This window comes from Ambystoma mexicanum, chromosome 13, assembly GCF_040938575.1.
Source record: "Ambystoma mexicanum isolate Mex_15411 chromosome 13, UKY_AmexF1_1, whole genome shotgun sequence".
Taxonomy (NCBI): Eukaryota; Metazoa; Chordata; class Amphibia; order Caudata; family Ambystomatidae; genus Ambystoma; species Ambystoma mexicanum.
The window spans coordinates 52468558-52488700 of record NC_090938.1 but is presented as its reverse complement, the minus strand read 5'-3'; the positions used below and the strand labels follow the sequence as shown (position 1 = coordinate 52488700).

At 48.0% G+C, this 20143-nt stretch overlaps 1 protein-coding gene across 5 annotated transcripts in view; it reads right to left on the bottom strand.

Annotated features, from left to right (window-relative positions):
- The window catches only part of RASSF5 (Ras association domain family member 5), a 277827-nt gene that overhangs the window by 107504 nt on the left and 150180 nt on the right, over positions 1–20143 (bottom strand). For all 5 annotated transcript variants that reach the window (XM_069633179.1, XM_069633181.1, XM_069633180.1 and 2 more), the window contains exon 2: positions 9633–9754. In XM_069633179.1, coding sequence (XP_069489280.1) covers positions 9633–9754 — 122 coding nt within the window. The remainder of the gene's footprint in view (positions 1–9632; positions 9755–20143) is intronic.

Genomic DNA, 20143 nt, shown 5'->3' with positions numbered 1-20143 from the left:
TGTTAGCCCCGCTTTTCTGTTGTCTATTCCAGCAACCAAGCCCCTTCAGGATTGCTTCAATTATCTCTCAATAGTATGCACTGCCACTAGCCAGAGGACAAAGGAAAGCAGATCCATGGAGCTTCTGATATTTCAATTTGGCTGTCCATGGCTGGAGGAAGGTGTGCCTTCCCTCTCCTTGAGATGCTTTGATGTACCCGGGGCTGTCACATTCCAGCTAAATATGAAAGGGGAAGACAGCTCATGTAGGCTGTGTCTTCCGAGAGTACATTTGACTATGCATTTTGTGCGGGAGGCAGATGAAATGTGAGCGGAATGACCTCACACAGTCCTCGGAGGTTGGTCTCCCATCATTCCTTTTCATTATTAAAATGTTTTTAAAAAGCCCAGGCAAGGGCACTCTCCCAGTGTGGATCGTCAAATTCCTCACAAGGCGAACCCGCGCACCGATGCGCGACTGTTCCAGGACCCCTGAAAGGGAAATGGAGAAGGCCGATAACCCTAAATACCCTGCTCTACAGGCGAGCTAGCTGGGAGGGTCTGGGGGCATTCTCGTGTCAGAGGGGTATTTGATTTGAAAGTCTGCTACTCTGTGCCCGCTCGCCTACTAGGGCACCACGCTCTACACTGATAATCTTCTTGCTTTTGTGTGGTCAGCACTGTCCACTCTTAAGTAAGTGCTGGGCTCTTCTGGGACTCATCTGCCCCACCCCCTCCTTGCGTCCAAACCTGTCAGCAGGGTGTAGCCCAGATAGAGTAGCCAAGGGCACTGGAACTGCATGGAAATGGGCAGTCTTACGGGAGTGTGGCAGAGTGAGAGAAAGGGAGAGCAAAGCAGAGAGAGTGACACATAGAGACAGAGTGAAAGTCCGAGCGCTAGAGAGAGCGAGAGCAGGACACATTGAGAGAGATAAGAGCAAATTAGAGAGAGAATGAGGGATAGAGCGAGTGAGATTATATATATATATATATATAGAGAGAGAGAGAGAGAGAGAGCGAGAGAGAGAGAGAGAGCCCGTGTGTGGCATTAAGACCCGTTTGACGGAGTCAGTGCTTTTCAGATGTATTATTTAATACGTGGCTGTTGTTTATAAAGCGCTACATGTCGCCTTAATGCTCTTCTTCTAAGCACTTGTACAGCTTGTGGATGTGCCAAGTTCTAAGATCGGGTTTATATGTTGAAACCCAAGTCGCGTGTCTGTGGCAGAAGGGCAGTGACACAGGTGAGTGTGGGGTGTGGCCAGAGGCGGGAGGGGGAGGCGCGTGCTGTTAATGTAACCAATATGGCCCTCTTTGGGAGTTCTTTGGGTTTTTCCTCCTCCGTTTGAATTCTTCTCTGGAACAAACGCCTAGAGGTGGACTTGAGGCACTCTATAAACATGAAACATATGTACACATGTGGTGGCTCTGGAGGGTCTTGTGCTTTCTCTAGGTGTGTGAGATAGCATGGCAGGCTGATGCGGGGCACCACACACACCTCCCTGCGGATGCTGAGCTGCACCACGCACAACCAGTGTGATATTTACAGTCATTTAACCCACAGGTTCTCTGACACCACTGTGGTGTTGCGCATCATTCGCTCTCACAGAAGAAATGTGTCGATGAATGTGTGCAGCGTCACATGGCCTAACTCTGCGTGCTGAGAAGGACACTGCGCGTGCCTGCGCGCAGAATAAAAAATGTGTGCCCTGCGTATTCATTGAATTGGTCACCAAAAGTAACCATTATTCGCAAGCCGTGTGCGGAATGCCCCCGACACGCCCTCACGCAAAGCATAAACAGCCAGATCAGCTACCTTTGCACGCTCCTCCGGACGTGAATACAAGCACCCATCAAACAGTACGTGGGGTCCCCCGCAAGCCAGACCTGCATCCCGGGGACCCTGCATAGGGACCCCCTTAACTGTTCCTGGCACCCCGACAACCTGCGTATGAAAAATCGGAACTCAGAAAATCTGCATGCAAACCCCGTAAACCGTTACTGCACCACGCTATAATGCTGACGAGCACCCCTAAGTTACATAGGAACCCCAATTGAGTACACGCACCCCGAAATTCGACATGCAACCCCACATCGGCACTGAAATCTTACGTGCAAGTGAACTTGTGCTTGCCTTCGGGTGGCGGACCCTATAAAGGACTTGCGTGGCCATTTCCCAGGCGTGAGGTTGCGCGATTTAATCCTCGGATACGTCTCGTGCCATGCAATTGTGGACGTGTGAGCGAATGTCTGCGGGGTGCCCCTCATAACGCCCACTTTTTTGCATTTTCTTCCCCATTTTCTGAGTTCCGCCCCCTTCCCAGCCCTCTGCGCAAGCCAAGCTCTGCTTGGAGTCTCGCGCAAGGCCCTCGACGGCTCGCACAAACGTGCCGAGCCAGCGTGAACTCTACGCAAGTCCAGGAAAAGTACTGCGCATTTGATTCCATGAATCGACGAAGGCGGATTTTGCGTGAAGTACCCATTTTCCATGCAGATAATTCCATGAATCAGGTCCTCAGCGTGTTGTGGCCTCGCTACGGGCCGTGCGTCAAACAGGAGAGCACTCCAAATTCCTGCGTGATGCATTCTCATCCTTCAGGAATTGATAAAATGAGTACCAATAAGTTAGGGAATAGTACAAACTATTATTAAGGAGTAACACTGAAGTTATTAGTGTGTGTATTCTATAAATAAAGAACGCCATCTCAAGAGACTCTGGGTCACAAGAACACACATTTTTTTGTCTTGCGCATTCCTTTAAAATGCATTCTGGGGCTTGTAGTCTCCATAACCCTCAATGAACCAACCGAACGTGCCTGATAATGTTTTTAATTGCAAGCCCAGGACTGGAAAGACAGTGTGCACGCCGCACCTGGACATCTGGTTACCGAAGATGCAACACAACGCATCGACCAATCAGAACACTGCAGTCGCATTACAAGCCATCAATGCAGTGGGAATTAAATACGAACGACCCACTAGGGCTGATGGAGCAGACGTTTGTGAACGCAACAGATTCTGCACCAAAGACGGGGACCAGGGCTGGCTTTGCCCTGTGACCCGCAGTCGGAGTGAAGTTCCAATCGGCCAGTTGCAAATAGTTTCTACTGGGTCCAGTTTCTGGCCTGTGGGTCGTTGAACCTTTACTGAACTGCCACAGAAGGCATCCCAGTTTCTTCTTGGAACTGGTTTTCGCTGTCTACTTGGAACTGTAGGCAAAAGTGTGAAGTTCGCAACTGGATCTAGTATCAACCATTTGTAAGTTGTCTACTGGATCCCTCCGCCCCCCACCCCCTCCCAAAACAAAATGACCTGGCCAGTTCTACTTAACTCTTACTGCACAGATGTGGACTTTAAATACATTCCAACAGGGCCCTTGCCCTTCATGGATGCCCAGCCCATTGTTTTCCTTTTATTAGCAATCTGGACCTTTGCGGAAACCGGCGAGATAGCGCAGTGGACTAAAGCACTGGTTGCAGAGATCTCAGTGTAGCCTTATGGTCACAGGTTGGAATCACGGCTGATCCACTCAACCAGGGCATGCCCTCCAAGGTCAATGGAACAAGCACCCCTTATATTGGGTAACATTTCCTATTATAAACCCAGGGCTACAAGTCCCAGAATGCACAGTAAACCAGGCCTGAATTAGCATCCCCCGAATGACAGGAGCCATGTTTGCATGCAGGGGTCAGGCTGTTTGAGCTGCCCAAGGAATTACTGGTGACAGCACAGAGAGCAGCAGTGGTGCACGCCGAGAAAGTAATTATGGCGAGAACACAGGGAAGCCCCCAGGGGAGAGGGGGAGGCTGTGCTTCATTTCTCACAGGGTCCTCCGGATTCATGGTGCCTTCGGCTTCTCATTACTCCTAATTAATTATAAATATGTCTTAATCACGAGTACACCTGACTTCCCCCGAATGCAGGCCCGAAGCCCCCAATAATCACCCGCCTGATGGATGGCACGCCCCTTCTGCGCTGTGGGTTGTGGTTTCTGAATTTCACCATGATTACGGTGACGTAAAATGATAAAATGCTGAACATGGCATGCGACTGACTCCATCCCAGTCCTTGCGGCCAGTCAGACACGCTGCATGTCCCAACACTGAATTTCAGACCCCTCGCTGCCGCCCTGACTCTGGTCCAGTCCTATGTCAGTGGGACTGGCCTGCCTCCGCCTATAGGCCAGTCTTGCCCTGCTTATTGGAGGGAACTCACCTTAACGCCTGTGGGCCTTGTTGTTTCAGTGGTGTTGGAAGTCCTCCGCTGGGTAGGAGCAGTGCACTCTCGGGCTCCCCCTGCTGATCGTGTCCAGAATCTCCTCATTTCTCCTGCCCTGGACTCGCCGACGCTGGGGGGAGGCGCTCCTGTTCTGCGCCCTCGCCTTAGCCTTAGCCGCAATCCACTCTTGAACTGCTTTCCAACAGTCTCTCGACAACATTCCACAGCTGCCCTGTGACCCGGAAGTGATCGGGGCACTTGGTAACAGAGTGTTCCTGACCACCACTGTGAGCTGGTGCCTCACTGACCATCACTGCTCTCTTTCTCAGGCAACACTAGCCAACCAATTGGATACAACCTCTGTGCTGCTCACCCAATCACCAAGACTTAGTCACCAGGCTATGAAGGAGTGTTCTACACGAACTCATCAAACCACATTTGGTGTAACTTGGAAGTGAATTCCCCCCGCCCCCAACCCCATCTTCTCCCAATACCTGTCTTTAAAGGTGAAGGTGGTTCTCTCTTTTGCTCATCCAATGACCCTACCTGTCACTGGGAGGTGAAGACCTGCCTCTCCTTCTCATCCAACAACAATGCCTACCATTGGTAGGTGAAGACCCATCCATCTTCCTCTCATCCAATGGCAATGCCTGTCCCTCAGAGGTGAAGGCCTGTCTCTCTTCTCACCGAATCACAACATCTGTCACTAGGAAGTGAAGATATGCCCCTTTCTTCTTCTCGACAAATGCATGTGTCTGTCCGCAGCAGCTGAAGACCTCTTCTCCTTTTCTTTCTTTCCAACTTTCCCAGGGATTTAACAGCCTGAGCTCCTCTCCTTGGGCTCCTTTTCAAAGTACTTAACACGGACAAGGGGGCCTTCCCCAACCACCCTAAAAAAAATAACAATGCTTGCCAGTAGTGGTTGAAGCCCTGTCCCTCTTTTCTTCCTCCGGTCACTCGAGGCGAACGCCTCGCCGCAACCAATCACGCAGCATTTCAGAGCAATATGGCAAAGGCCAGTCTGGAGATTCACATCATGCCCAGTTTTTTTCTTTGCATTCTGGAACTTTTCGTTTTGCGGTTTGCATTATAAATCCAGAACTTCAAGTCCCAAAATGCAAAGAAAAAACAAGCATTGGAAAAATCAGACGTTTTGGAATTGGTATAGCCAACTCATTTTCCTATCACTTAGGTCCCTGGCAGAGTGGCCGGGAGGAGGGAAACATGGGCAAAGGTCAAATGCTCAGACATGTGCCCCGTTACCAGTGGCTGCCATAAATTGGTAAGGTATGTTCCCTCATAGCCAGTGACGGTCATCAAATGCCAGGTATGTTCCCTCATAGGCAGTGACTGCCATCAAAGACACAGGTAGGTTCCCTCAAAGCCAGTGACTGCCATCAAAGGCCCCGGTAGGATCCCTCATAGCCAGTGACTGTCATCAAAGGCCCAGGTATGTTCCCTCATAGTCAGTGAGTGCCATCAAAAGCCCAGGTACCTTCCCTTATAGCCAGTGGCTGCCATAAGTGCCCAGGTATGTTGTCTCGTAGCCAGTGGCTGCCGTACGTGCCCAGGTATGTTCTCTCATAGCCAGTGACTGACATCAAATGCCCAGGTATGGTCCCTGATAGCCAGTGACTGCTATGTGTTCCCTCATAGCCAGCGATTGCCATCAAATGCCCAGATATGTTCTCTTATAGCCAGTGACTGCCATAAAGTGGTCCGGTATGTTCCCTCATAGCCATTGACGGTCATCAAATGCCCAGGAATGTTCCCTATTAGCCAGTGACTCCCATGTGTTCCCTCATAGCTAGTGACTTCCATCAAATGCCCAGGAATGTTCCCTTACAGCTAGTGACTGCCATATGTTCCCTCATAGCCAGTGACTGTCATAAAGTGCCCAGGTATGTTCCCTTATAGCCAGTGATTGGCATAAAGTGGTCAGGTATATTTTCTCATAGCCAGTGAGTGCCATCAAATGCCCAGGTGCATTACCCAGCTCCAATGATTACCATCGACTGCCCAGGAAAATGCCTAATTTCTAGGATTGGCAACAAATGCTCAAATAATTACTGGATAGCCAAGGGTGGCATTCACATGCCCAGAACGTGTCACGTGTGCATCAATTGCCAAGATATGCCAGGGACTTCCACATAGACAGGGTTTGATGTGAAGTGCCCAGATAGGTATCCCATCACAAAGTCTTGCCAAGAACTGCACATATACCTTCCCCATTGCCATAGATTGCCTTCAGTTGTTGGCTTTTGTACAGCCTACGTTGGTGTAGTCAGCTACCAACCAAGTTGTTGGCAAAGATAGATTCCCGATTGTCCAACAAATGCAATTGAAGGCCTGCAAACTTGGCCCAAGGCCAACGAATACCATCAAATGCACAGAAGCCTGCTCTTTTTCCAGTAGATTGCCAACATCTGCCCACAATCTTGCCCTGTAGCCTCCTAAGAGCTGGCAAATTGCCCCATTACTAGATACTTCCATTAAGTAGCCCAGTGCCTGCCACGTTGCCAAGGATTGCAATTAACAGTGCAGCATTTGCCCTTTTCTCAAGTGGCAGTAGCCACATTGCCACACGCGCACCAGCATTGAGGAGGAGCTGGCTGTGTGAGAAAGGTGAAGAGTTGCTGTGCTTTCCCGGCCCTGCCCACCTTCTCATCCTGCTACCAGGTTGGACGGGCAAAGGCAGTGGCATTGCAGCTCGCTCTCTAGCGTTGTCCTTGCTACACCTGGTCTTCTACCGCCCCCCACATACCCCGTCCAATGCCCATGTCCCATTAGATCCATCTCCCCTATAACACTCTCCACCTGTGGTGTCCCTCAAGGCTCTATACTCTCACCGTGACTCTTCCACATCTACCTTGCCCCCTTGGCCCATCTGATCTCCTCCTTCTCTCCTCACTTCCAGTGTTATGCAGATGACATGCAGCTCTCCTTCAAGCATCCTTCTACTGCCTCCTCCTCCTTCTCCTCTCTCATCCCTGACTGACTGCTATTCAGGCATGGTGTGCTTCCAGTGATCTCTGCCTTAATGCCAGTAAAACAGAGATCCTTCTCATTGGGATCCCAGCTCCCACCTTCCCTCCCTCCCTCTGGCTGTCCTCTATGGGCCCCCTCCCCTCACCCTCCCCAGATGCAAAAAAATTAGCTTCATCTTTGACTCTTCCCTCTCCTTCTCTCCTCACATCTAGGACCTTGCCAAGAAATCCTACTATCAACTACACCTCCTCAGCAACATCTCCCTTCCTTACCTTCCCCCAGAAACTCAATGTCTCCAGAGCTCTGGTCCTCTCCGGGCTTGACTACTGCAACAGCCTCTTCCTCAATCTGCCTAAATCCTCCCTTCGCCCCTGCAACTAGTCCAGAGAAGGGCCGCAAGTCGTATCCTTAGCCTCAAGCCCAGGGTCCGCATCTCTCCAGCCCTCATTTCTCTGCACTGGAAGTGCGCATTTGGGGAACTGCTTTGAGAAGTGCTGTTTGCTGTTCTTGCTGCTGTGCTGGAAGAAAGGAAGAAAGGGTAACTGGAGTTTAAAAAGGACTTTGTGGGCTCCCTAGACTGTACGCCTATCCCTTTGCAATGCAACGCTAAGACAAGTTCCATACCGGACTCTGCTCCGACTTGCATGCTCTTGAAGCGCTCGGATGTATCTGAAAAAGAGGCAGGTGGGTTTTGCTACTGGGAAATCCGACCAAACGCAAGGGAGCTTTCTCATTGAGGTGATGCGTGCAGTGCGGAAGCCCCTGTTCCTATGTGTGTCAGTTTCTAGGTTGTTTGTGTCGAGAGCACTTGAGTTATCTGTGTTCGGAGTGGAAACTTGTGGGCCCAGAGTGTAAGGATGAGGTGGTCCGGATTCTGTTGGTTTGAGTGGTGTAGCTTTCTGATGTTGGGTGTCTGTTGGGTGCAGTGTTCACGTGTGAATTAGTTGGTATGCACACTGTGTCTGCCGGAGCATAGATTTTGCGCACATTAGTGCAGAAGGGAACAGTGGGCTGGTGTTCCTAGCTGTGGAACACCTCACAGGGACGGCATACAGCAGTACTGAGTTCCAAGTCAACAGTTGAATGTAGGGAACGGTACCCAGTCAATTTAAATTTAAAATTAAAATAAAAAGAAATTGGTGTTTTTCAGTGTTTTGACCACGATCAAATGTACCAATGTGTAATTGTGGTCGGTAAAATCACATACCCTTAGGGAACCCTTAGGAGAATGGAAGGGGTGTGTCTGGGAGGAAAATCACAACAGTGCAAAATTGCATAGGGACACACTGTAGAAAAATGACAGCGGGAACCCTAGGCACACAATCAAAGCAGTGCAAATTCAGTGTGGGACACCCAGAATCAGAGAAGTCGCTCAGCCTTTTTCTCTCACTCTCTCTTGGTTTCTCTGTGTGCGATATCCCCCTCTTTCTTTCTCTACCTCCCTTTTTCTCTTTCACTCTTTCACTCTCTCTTTATGTGTGCGTGTGTGTATGTGTGTGTGTGTGTCATTCTTTCTCTCTTATGCACTATGCCGGACCACAATCGTGGAATTGGCAGATGAGAGAAGGGTGCATTCTGGGGGTCTCCACTCCTTACCGTAAGTGAAGTGGTAAGGGTCATGGGAGGCATGAACTCAGACACTCACTCCATACTTGCTTTGAATGTTGGTTGGCAAGCTGTGCACCCTCTCAAACCCCAGTCTAACTTGCTCAGGTGCTGCACTCAGTTGGGACTGCCGAGCCCTTTGCTCATTGGTGCTTGTGCATCTGCACCATTCCTTGTGATTATAGTGAGCAGGAGTTGCGGGGTGTTCCCCACATTGGGGGTTGTGATGGTGTCCCCCGTGACCTAAATGATCACGTTTGGGGAACTTTTGGGGAATAAAAGGACCCTTCAGTGTCGGTTCCCAAGCATGTAAGTGAAGGGAACAAGCATCGCAGAGGGCTGGCAGAGTCAGCGGCATACAGCGAAGTGTGCCACCAGAAGGTAAGTAAGGGGTTGGGGGGAGCGGGTTGCAAGAAATCACTGGGGAGACAAAGCCAAAAGTTATTTTCGTTAAAATAAATTTCGTTTTTTTCTTCCTCGGACATTTCGAGTTTGAACAGTTTATGACATCCATTTTTCTATAGCAATGGCTTTGACTCTCACTGATCGTTATTGGGAAACGAAGACTGTTCCCTCCCGCTCAACCATTAGATGCCCCTTAGAAAACCAGACCCTGGCACCTCTTCCTTGTCCAATCCCAATTCATGTCTCTGGGAGGGGAGGACCCGTCAAGTTCCTGCTTGGAGTCCAAGACTAACACATCTGTCCAATTGAACCAATTCCTGATGTTGTTGCGGTTGTAAACGCTTGGGGGTGGAGTGGGTGTAGGTTTAATGGAGGCTTATCTAAGGACAATGAGCTGTGCATGGAAAACGGAGGAAAATCTGTGCAGTAGCCCTTACCTGAATGTCGGTCTGCATGAAGGTGCTGTCAGGAGACCCCCTGTCCCAGGATCCCCCGGCCCGCTGGCTGCAGTCCAGCTGGATGAGACTCCGGCATTCTGGGTGGCAGGTGTACTTGCAGTCTGTGGGGAGAAGAAATGAGGGGGTCAGCACAAATGATCCAAAATGAACACAGTTTTCTTCAGCACTTTCAGATAATCTGCTTACAAGAGACATGGCTTGTGATTCCTCCGTTATGTGAAGGCTACGAAGTCCATACTAATCCGGCAATTAAAAAGGATAAAGGTTGTCCAGCGGTAGGGTTTATAACCCTAATCAAGCACAACGGGAATTTAACCACCCTTGAATCAGTCAACCCAAACCCATGGGTCCAAGTTACTATATTACAAATTAGACATAAAGAAAATTCCCAAACCTCTAACATCAAAAATATCATAGGAATACTTCATTGGTATTGGAATCCTGCAGCAATTGCAACCCAGACATTCATCGACATAGTTTCAACCAATATTGATGAAATAAGACTAAAATATAAAAACACTGAGATTATAGTCTGTGGAGACCTCAATATACACTTATATTCAGAACAAGGGAATAGCCTTGGAAAACAACAAAAGACCATGAAAGCTCACTTATGGAATAAAGAAATGGAGAAGAAACAACTAATACTTATCAATGAAAAGATATCTAATAACTCCATTCCTAAACCAACTTGGAAAGGTCCAAAAGGAACAGCTATCTTGGATTACATATATCTATCGAACAAACTAGCGTAAAAGCTGACAACCTTTACTAATATTGAAACGATAAATAGCGACCACAACAGAACATCAATTTCTTGGACAGAAACAATGATAAATCCCAAGACATGTAATCTCCCCAAAACTGGCACTGCATAGTGAAGCAACTAGAGTGAGACTAGCGGAAACAAAATGACCACAGCTGGTTGACCATGCTAAAAGCCTACTAAAACAACATGATGGAAACTTTGATTACACAGAAACCCTAAAACCGTTCATATTCATTTCAAAAGAGAACTCGAAGAAAACGGTGACTCATACACATGCATACAACACACTAATAGCACAGAAGAAGAAACAACTAAAAAAGAATATAAGATTATTAAAAAGAACAACAACGACATCACCAAAGGCAATGGCTCTGAAATTAAAACAACATTATACGAACTGGATTAAATCAATCAAAGCAGACTTCCGCCAGCATGATGCGGAAAGCATGTTACTCGCACTAAATAACCGGAATTCAAGGAATCTATGGGAATTATTAAACCAGAATTCAAATGACTCAGAGAAAATTATCCAAAATGTATCAGAAGATGATTGGATTAATCATTTCACCACCTTATACGATCAATCAAGCCCACCGAAAAATCCAATAAATGAGAACAAATGGGGCGTAAAGTGGGAAGATTCAGAGATACTAAATAAAATTAAAAAAATTAATCCATCCTGTGCACCAGGTCCAGACGCAACGAGTATTGCCCTTATAAAACAACATCCCGAAATATGGGCGGAAATTTGCCAAGAAATATTCAGCGCTATCAACAGACAAAAAAGATTCCTCAAACATGGAAAACAGCGGTCCTAATCCCAATTTATAAGACTGGCCCAAGGAATATACCAGTAAACTATAGACCAATAGCACTTTTAGATCCAATTGGGAAAGTATTTACCTCCCTGCTTTTGGAAAAGCTGGTAAATTGGGCAAAAGATAAAGGAAGGTTGGACAATAGACAAACCGGCTTCACTAAAAACGTAGGGACAAACATTAATCTACTAATACTCAACCTCTTGAAACACGAAACAGCCAGATGGAAAACAACAACACTAGCTCTATTTGTTGATCTAGAACTAGCTTTAGATTCTATTAATAGAACCAAACTGTGGAATAAATTAAGGTCCTGGAATTGCCCTAACGATATACTACAGCCAATCATAGCCCTCTACTCCAACACCTCAATTCAAGTACGAATGACACAAGGAGGACACTTGACAGCCAGAATAATGACATATAATGGACTGAAGCAAGGCTGCCCACTTGCAGCAACACTGTATAGTCTATTTATTTCAGATCTACCAGAACATCTAAATACGATTGTTACAAATCCACCAAGACTAAACCAAACAAGAATAACGCATATGATCTATGCTGACGACAAAGTATGCTTCGATAAAAACCAAACTAGGTCTACAAAGAACCATGAATCATCTGATGGAATACACCAAGAACAACGATCTAAAGATTAATGCAAAAATCATGCCATTAACAAAAAAATGCAATAAAAAACCAATCTGAATGTACCTTGATGGCAAGCTTCTTGAAACAACTACAAGCATAAAATATCTTGGATTGCTAATAAACCAATCAGAAAGTGAAAAAGAGCGGGTCACAAAAATCAAAGAAAAAGCACTATGCCTGGCACGACAAGGCAAGATGTTACATGGAAAATATGGCCCATATTCTTTACAACCAGTTATAACATTCTATTCTCAAAAAATCACGTCAATTCTAACCTATGGTGCAGAAACCCTGATTAATGCTCCACAAGATATTTGGAATCAATTAGAGGGCTGCATCTGGCGGAAAACTATTGGTCTACCATCTTAATTTCCGGCACCCCGTATTCGGCATGAATTAGGTCTGCAATCCCTCGAGGCAGTTCGGAATTGGAATTCCCTTATGTTGTTTAGGAAAACACAAGTTACGGAGACCATGCCAGCAATAAACATCACAAGAGATAACGACCTTGCAACAAACTCCACGTTAATGGAAACAAGCATGTAAAAACGTGTTAGATCGCGAAGATATACAGCTTGAGATGCTATTGAATCGCCCTCAGAAGGCTAGATTAAGATTGCAGAGAAATGATTGGACCAAAACACTGACAATAAATGCAACTTATAAATTGTGTTTAACAAGCAATATTGAGACTCGGTCACTCCATCATCTTCCGGAATATCTGAGGAAATTTCCAGATATGAGAATTAGAAATATATATTTCTACGACTGCGTCTCAACTTACTACCTACAAGACAGAGACTAGCCATGATAAATCAACTACCAGAAGAGAAGGCATATTGTCACTTTTGTAAAGACCAATCCATAACTGAAACTCTATATCATCTAATCATGGCGTGTCCTATGCTAACTGAAAAAAGAAACTTGATTAGAGACAAATGGATAACTACAAGTGCTACATTAGATCCACAGCAAAGATGGACGACAATTTTTGTAGGGAATGATCAAAAACTTATCATTGCAATTGTTACATTTTGGGAAACAATCATGATGGATCCTTCATTCATGTAATATGAACATCAATTAAAAGATCATACTCCAGATCAGCAATTCGAATACAGAACGAAAGAAGATACAAAGATAAAAACTGAAAGCGTCAAAGATAAGAAGTGCGAACTTCGTCTGTGTTTTATTGCTTTTCATGATATTTTAAAAGGAAAAAAAATGTTTTGTTTTTAAATTATTTTACCATAAAACCTGGAAATAGAATAATGAAAAAGTTTATTTTTAAACTAAATCATTTAATTAAAATTTTATTTTTAAAAAGGGGGGTCAGCAAAACTTAGGTTTTTGACCTCTGGACCTGGCTGCAGAATCGATGACCCCTGAGGCAGTGAGGTAGAGGTCGGAAGACCTCACTACAATGGCCCTCCTTCCTGATCTGCATGCTACCATCCTTCAGCACAGCTAATATTGCACTCATGAGGCCGAGGACACCTCCACCCTACAGCACAGATGGTGCTCCATCGCAGAGGCTCTACACAGAATACCTGGTGCTCCGTCACAGAGGCTCAACACTGCACACCTGGTGCCCCATCACAAAGTCTCACCACAGAACACCTGGTGCTCCATCACAGAGGCTTAACACAGAATACCTGGTGCTCTGTCATAGCGGCTCAACACTGCACACCTGGTGCTCCATCACAAAGTCTCACCACAGAACACCTGGTGCTCCATCACAAAGTCTCACCACAGAACACCTGGTGCTCCATCACAGAGGCTTAACACAGAATACCTGGTGCTCTGTCACAGAAGCTCAACACAGAACACCTGGTGCTCGGTCACAGAGGCTCAACACTGCACACCTGGTGCTCCATCACAAAGTCTCACCACAGAACACCTGGTGCTCCATCACAAAGTCTCACCACAGAACACCTGGTGCTCCATCACAGAGGCCTAACACAGAATACCTGGTGCTCTGTCACAGAAGCTCAACACAGAACACCTGGTGCTCGGTCACATAGGCTCAACACTGCACACCTGGTGCTCCATCACAAAGTCTCACCACAGAACACCTGGTGCTCCATCACAAAGTCTCACCACAGAACACCTGGTGCTCCATCACAGAGGCTTAACACAGAATACCTGGTGCTCTGTCACAGAAGCTCAACACAGAACACCTGGTGCTCGGTCACAGAGGCTCAACACTGCACACCTGGTGCTCCATCACAAAGTCTCACCACAGAACACCTGGTGCTCCATCACAAAGTCTCACCACAGAACACCTGGTGCTCCATCACAGAGGCTCAACACAGAATACCTGGTGCTCCGTCACAGAGGCTCAACACAGAACACCTGGTGCTCCATCACAGAGGCTCAACACTGTACACCTGGTGCTCCATCACAAAGTCTCACCACAGAACACCTGGTGCTCCATCACAGAGGCTCAACACAGAATACCTGGTGCTCCGTCACAGAGGCTCAACACTGCACACCTGGTGCTCCATCACAAAGTCTCACCAAAGAACACCTGGTGCTCCATCACAAAGTCTCACCACAGAACACCTGGTGCTCTGTCACAGAAGCTCAACACAGAACACCTGGTGCTCGGTCACATAGGCTCAACACTGCACACCTGGTGCTCCATCACAAAGTCTCACCACAGAACACCTGGTGCTCCATCACAAAGTCTCACCACAGAACACCTGGTGCTCCATCACAGAGGCTTAACACAGAATACCTGGTGCTCTGTCACAGAAGCTCAACACAGAACACCTGGTGCTCGGTCACAGAGGCTCAACACTGCACACCTGGTGCTCCATCACAAAGTCTCACCACAGAACACCTGGTGCTCCATCACAAAGTCTCACCACAGAACACCTGGTGCTCCATCACAGAGGCTCAACACAGAATACCTGGTGCTCCGTCACAGAGGCTCAACACAGAACACCTGGTGCTCCATCACAGAGGCTCAACACTGTACACCTGGTGCTCCATCACAAAGTCTCACCACAGAACACCTGGTGCTCCATCACAGAGGCTCAACACAGAATACCTGGTGCTCCGTCACAGAGGCTCAACACTGCACACCTGGTGCTCCATCACAAAGTCTCACCAAAGAACACCTGGTGCTCCATCACAAAGTCTCACCACAGAACACCTGGTGCTCCATCACAGAGGCTCAACACAGAATACCTGGTGCTCCGTCACAGAGGCTCAACACAGAACACCTGGTGCTCCATCACAAAGTCTCACCACAGAACACCTGGTGCTCCATCACAAAGTCTCACCACAGAACACCTGGTGCTCCATCACAGAGGCTTAACACAGAATACCTGGTGCTCTGTCACAGAAGCTCAACACAGAACACCTGGTGCTCGGTCACAGAGGCTCAACACTGCACACCTGGTGCTCCATCACAAGGTCTCACCACAGAACACCTGGTGCTCCATCACAAAGTCTCACCACAGAACACCTGGTGCTCCATCACAGAGGCTCAACACAGAATACCTGGTGCTCCGTCACAGAGGCTCAACACAGAACACCTGGTGCTCCATCACAGAGGCTCAACACTGCACACCTGGTGCTCCATCACAAAGTCTCACCACAGAACACCTGGTGCTCCATCACAGAGGCTCAACACAGAATACCTGGTGCTCCGTCACAGAGGCTCAACACTGCACACCTGGTGCTCCATCACAAAGTCTCACCACAGAACACCTGGTGCTCCATCACAAAGTCTCACCACAGAACACCTGGTGCTCCATCACAAAGTCTCACCACAGAACACCTGGTGCTCCATCACAGAGGCTCAACACAGAATACCTGGTGCTCCGTCACAGAGGCTCAACACAGAACACCTGGTGCTCCATCACAGAGGCTCAACACTGCACACCTGGTGCTCCATCACAAAGTCTCACCACAGAACACCTGGTGCTCCATCACAGAGGCTCAACACAGAATACCTGGTGCTCTGTCACAGAGGCTCAACACAGAACACCTGGTTCTCTGTCACAGAGGCTCAACACTGCGCGCCTGGTGCTCCGTCACAGAGGCTCAACACTGCGCACCTGGTGCTCCATCACCGAGGCTCAACACTGCGCATGTGAACTGTGGAAAAGAACTTCCATTTTGATAAAGGAACGTTTGCTTTTGGTTACATGAAAATTTCAGGCACTCGAAGGCAAGAGACTTTCCAGGGAAACAAGACTTGGCCATCGAGGCTCCTGATAAGCTAGAACAGAAACGTCTCGGGCTGGAGAAGCTCGAGTGTGTGCTGTGCTCCAAGATCCCACCTTGCCCCGTGCTCAAAACGTGAAGCGACCCAGGCTACCGCATCCTAACATATTATTGGAAAACACTTCTTTCTTTTCTTGAGAACCATCCCTCACCCCTTTTTGTAGTAGTTGTAAGGTTTGGCAATAGGTTTCTTAGTATAGGCCTTTTTATTTTGACATGCCACTAGAACTGCCTTATTTTTCGTTTGATGGTTGACGCTTGCTCCCATCTTAGATTTAGGTTTAGATTAGGCATTTTTCCAACCTGCATTTACATTTTAACAAGCACCCTTGAACTGTGATCACTTGTGTCTGTCTTACTTGTTGCCACAATGAGTTCCTTACATACTCCATCACAGAAGCTCAACACAACACACCTTGTACTCCTTCACAGAGGCTCAAGACGGCACACCTGGTGCTCCGTCACAGAGGCCCAACACGGCACACCTGTCACCCCATCACAGAGGCTGAACACTGCACACCTGGTACTCCATCACAGAGGCTCAACGCAGAACACCTGGTACTTCATTACAGAGGACCAACACAGCACACCTGGTACACCATCACAGAGGCTCAACACAGCACACCTGGTACTTCATTACAGAGGCCCAACACAGAAAACCTGGTACACCATCACAGAGGCTCAACACAGCACATCTGGTACTTCATTACAGTGGCCCAACACAGCACGCCTGGCGCTCCATCACAGAGGCTCAACACAGCACACCTGGTAATTCATTACAGAGGCCCAACACAGCACGCCTGGCGCTCCATCACAGAGGCTAAACACAGCACAACAGTTATCCAATCACTGACGCCCAAGACAGCTCTATCCTAGAGCACAGCTGGTACCGGAGACCTGAGGCCCAACACATCTATGCCCTAGAGTACACCAGATGTTCCATCCCTGAGGCCCAGCACACCTCCATCCTACAGCACACCTGGTACTCCTTCAAAGAGGCTCAACACAGCACACCAGGTAATCACTCACTCAGACCAACACAGCACCGGCACACCTCGCGATCCATTAATAAGGCCAACACAGCTCTAGACAAGAGGGCACCTGTTCAGCACTTAGGCCAACACCGTCCCATTATACAGCTCACCTGTTCAGCACTTAAACCAACACCGCTCCATTATGTAGGTCACCTGCTAAGCACTTAGACCAACGCCGTCCCAATATACAGCTGACCTGTTCAGCACTTAGATCAACACCGTCCCATTATACAGTTACCCTGTTCAGCACTTAGACCAACACTGTCCCATTATACAGCTCACCTGTTCAGCACTTAGGCCAACATCATCCCATTATACAGCTCAGCACTTAGACCAACACTGTTCCATTATACAGCTCAGCACTTAGACCAACACTGTCCCATTATAGAGCTGACCTGTTCAGCACTTAGGCCAATGCCGTCTCATTATACAGCTCGCCTGTTCAGCACTTAGACCAACACCGCTCCATTATGTAGGTCACCTGCTAAGCACTTAGACCAACGCCGTCCCAATATACAGCTGACCTGTTCAGCACTTAGATCAACACCGTCCCATTATACAGTTAACCTGTTCAGCACTTAGACCAACACTGTCCCATTATACAGCTCACCTGTTCAGCACTTAGGCCAACATCATCCCATTATACAGCTCAGCACTTAGACCAATGCCGTCCCATTATACAACTCAGCACTTAGACCAACACTGTCCCATTATACAGCTCAGCACTTAGACCAACACCGTCCCATTATAGAGCTGACCTGTTCAGCACTTAGGCCAACGCCGTCCCATTATACAGCTCGCCTATTCAGCACTTAGATCAACACCGCTCCATTATATAGGTCACCTGTTAAGCACTTAGACCAACGCCGTCCCAAATACAGTTAACCTGTTCAGCACTTAGACCAACACTGTCCCATTATACAGCTCACCTGTTCAGCACTTAGGCCAACATCATCTCATTATACAGCTCAGCACTTAGACCAACACCGTCCCATTATACAGCTCAGCACTTAGACCAACACCGTCCCATTATACAGCTGACCTGTTCAGCACTTAGGCCAACACCGTCCCATTATACAGCTCACCTGGTCAGCATTTAGAGCAACGCCGCTCCATTATACAGCTCACCTGTTCAGCAATTAGACCAATGCCATCCAATTATACAGCTCAGCACTTAGACCAACACTGTCCCATTATACAGCTCAGCACTTAGACCAAAACCGTCCCATTATACAGCTGACCTGTTCAGCACTTAGGCCAATGCCGTCCCATTATACAGCTCGCCTGTTCAGCACTTAGACCAACACCGCTCCATTATATAGGTCACCTGTTAAGCACTTAGACAAACGCCGTCCCAATATACAGCTGACCTGTTCAGCACTTAGATCAACACCATCCCATTATACAGTTAACCTGTTCAGCACTTAGACCAACACTGTCCCATTATATAGCTCACCTGTTCAGCACTTAGGCCAACATCATCCCATTATACAGCTCAGCACTTAGACCAACACCGTCCCCTTATACAGCTCACCTGTTCAGCACTTAGGCCAACATCATCCCATTATACAGTTCAGCACTTAGACCAACACCGTCCCATTATACAGCTGACCTGTTCAGCACTTAGGCCAACGCCGCTCCGTTATACAGCTCATCTGTTCAGCAATTAAACCAATGCCATCCCATTATACAGCTCAGCACTTAGACCAACACTGTCCCATTATACAGCTCAGCACTTAGACCAACACCGTCCCATTATACAGCTGAGCTGGCCAGCACTTAGACCAACACTGTTCCATTCCATTATACAGCTCGTCTGTTCAGCACTTAGGCCAACGCCGCTCCATTATACAGCTCACCTGTTAAGCACTTAGACCAACGCCGCTCCATTATACAGCTCACATCTGTGAAGCACTTACAGCTCACCTGTTACTCATCGCCCAGACACACACAGCCGGGTCCTGCAGCACACATTGCTATCCATCACTGAGGTACAAAACTTCATCCTACTTTAAACACAATCAGCTGATCACAGCTCAGCCCCAAAGCACACATAGCAATCACTTAGGCCAACACAGCTCCACCCTACAGCACAGTTATTCCATCATCGAGACCGAAACCGCTCTATCCCCCAGCACAGCTGGTATTGTAACCCCACACCGTTATGCAAAGCCGAGCGACTGAATGCATGAGTGCCGAGAAGGAGAGAGGCGCACAGAGCCGCCTGGATGCGTAGGCAGCTCGGCACAATCCATGGGAGAGGACATGGTGCGAACAGAAAGAACACGTCACTGCATTTGCGTCACTGCATTGAACACTGCATTTAGTATGAGGAAAGGTGCGGTGGGCGGAGAGCGGGAAAGAGAGAGGTATGAGGGGAGAGGAGGTGGGAGATGGAGAGGAAGAAGGAGAGGGACAGAGAGAAAGAGAGAGAGAGAGCGGGGGGAGAAGGAGAGGAAGAAGTAGAGGCCATAGAGAGAGAGGAGGGGAAGAGGGAAAGAGAAGGAGGGAGAGGGTGAGGAAGAAGGAGCGGGACAGAGAGAAAGAGAGAGAGAGAGAGAGAGAGAGGGGGGAGAAGGAGAGGAAGATGGAGAGGCCATAGAGAGAGAGAGAGAGAGAGAGAGGAAGAGAGAGAGAGGAGGGGAAGAGGGAAAGAGAAGGAGGGAGAGGGAGAGGACGAAGGAGAGGGACAGAGAGAGAGAGAGAGAGGGGGAGGGAAACGGGAGAGAGAGTAGAGGGGAGAAGGAGAGGGAAAGAGAGAGAGATGGGTAAGAGGGAGAGGGAGAGGAAGAAGGAGAGGGAGAGAGAGAGAGGGCGGAAGAGGGAGATTGAGAGAGGGACAGATGGAGACAAAGATGGAGGGTGACAGAGAGAACGATAAAATGTGAAGGAGAAAGAGTGAGAGAAAGGCAGAGAAAGAGGGAGGCAGAGCAATAGACAGCACAGAGACAGAGAGAGAGGGGCTGGAGAGAGACAGTG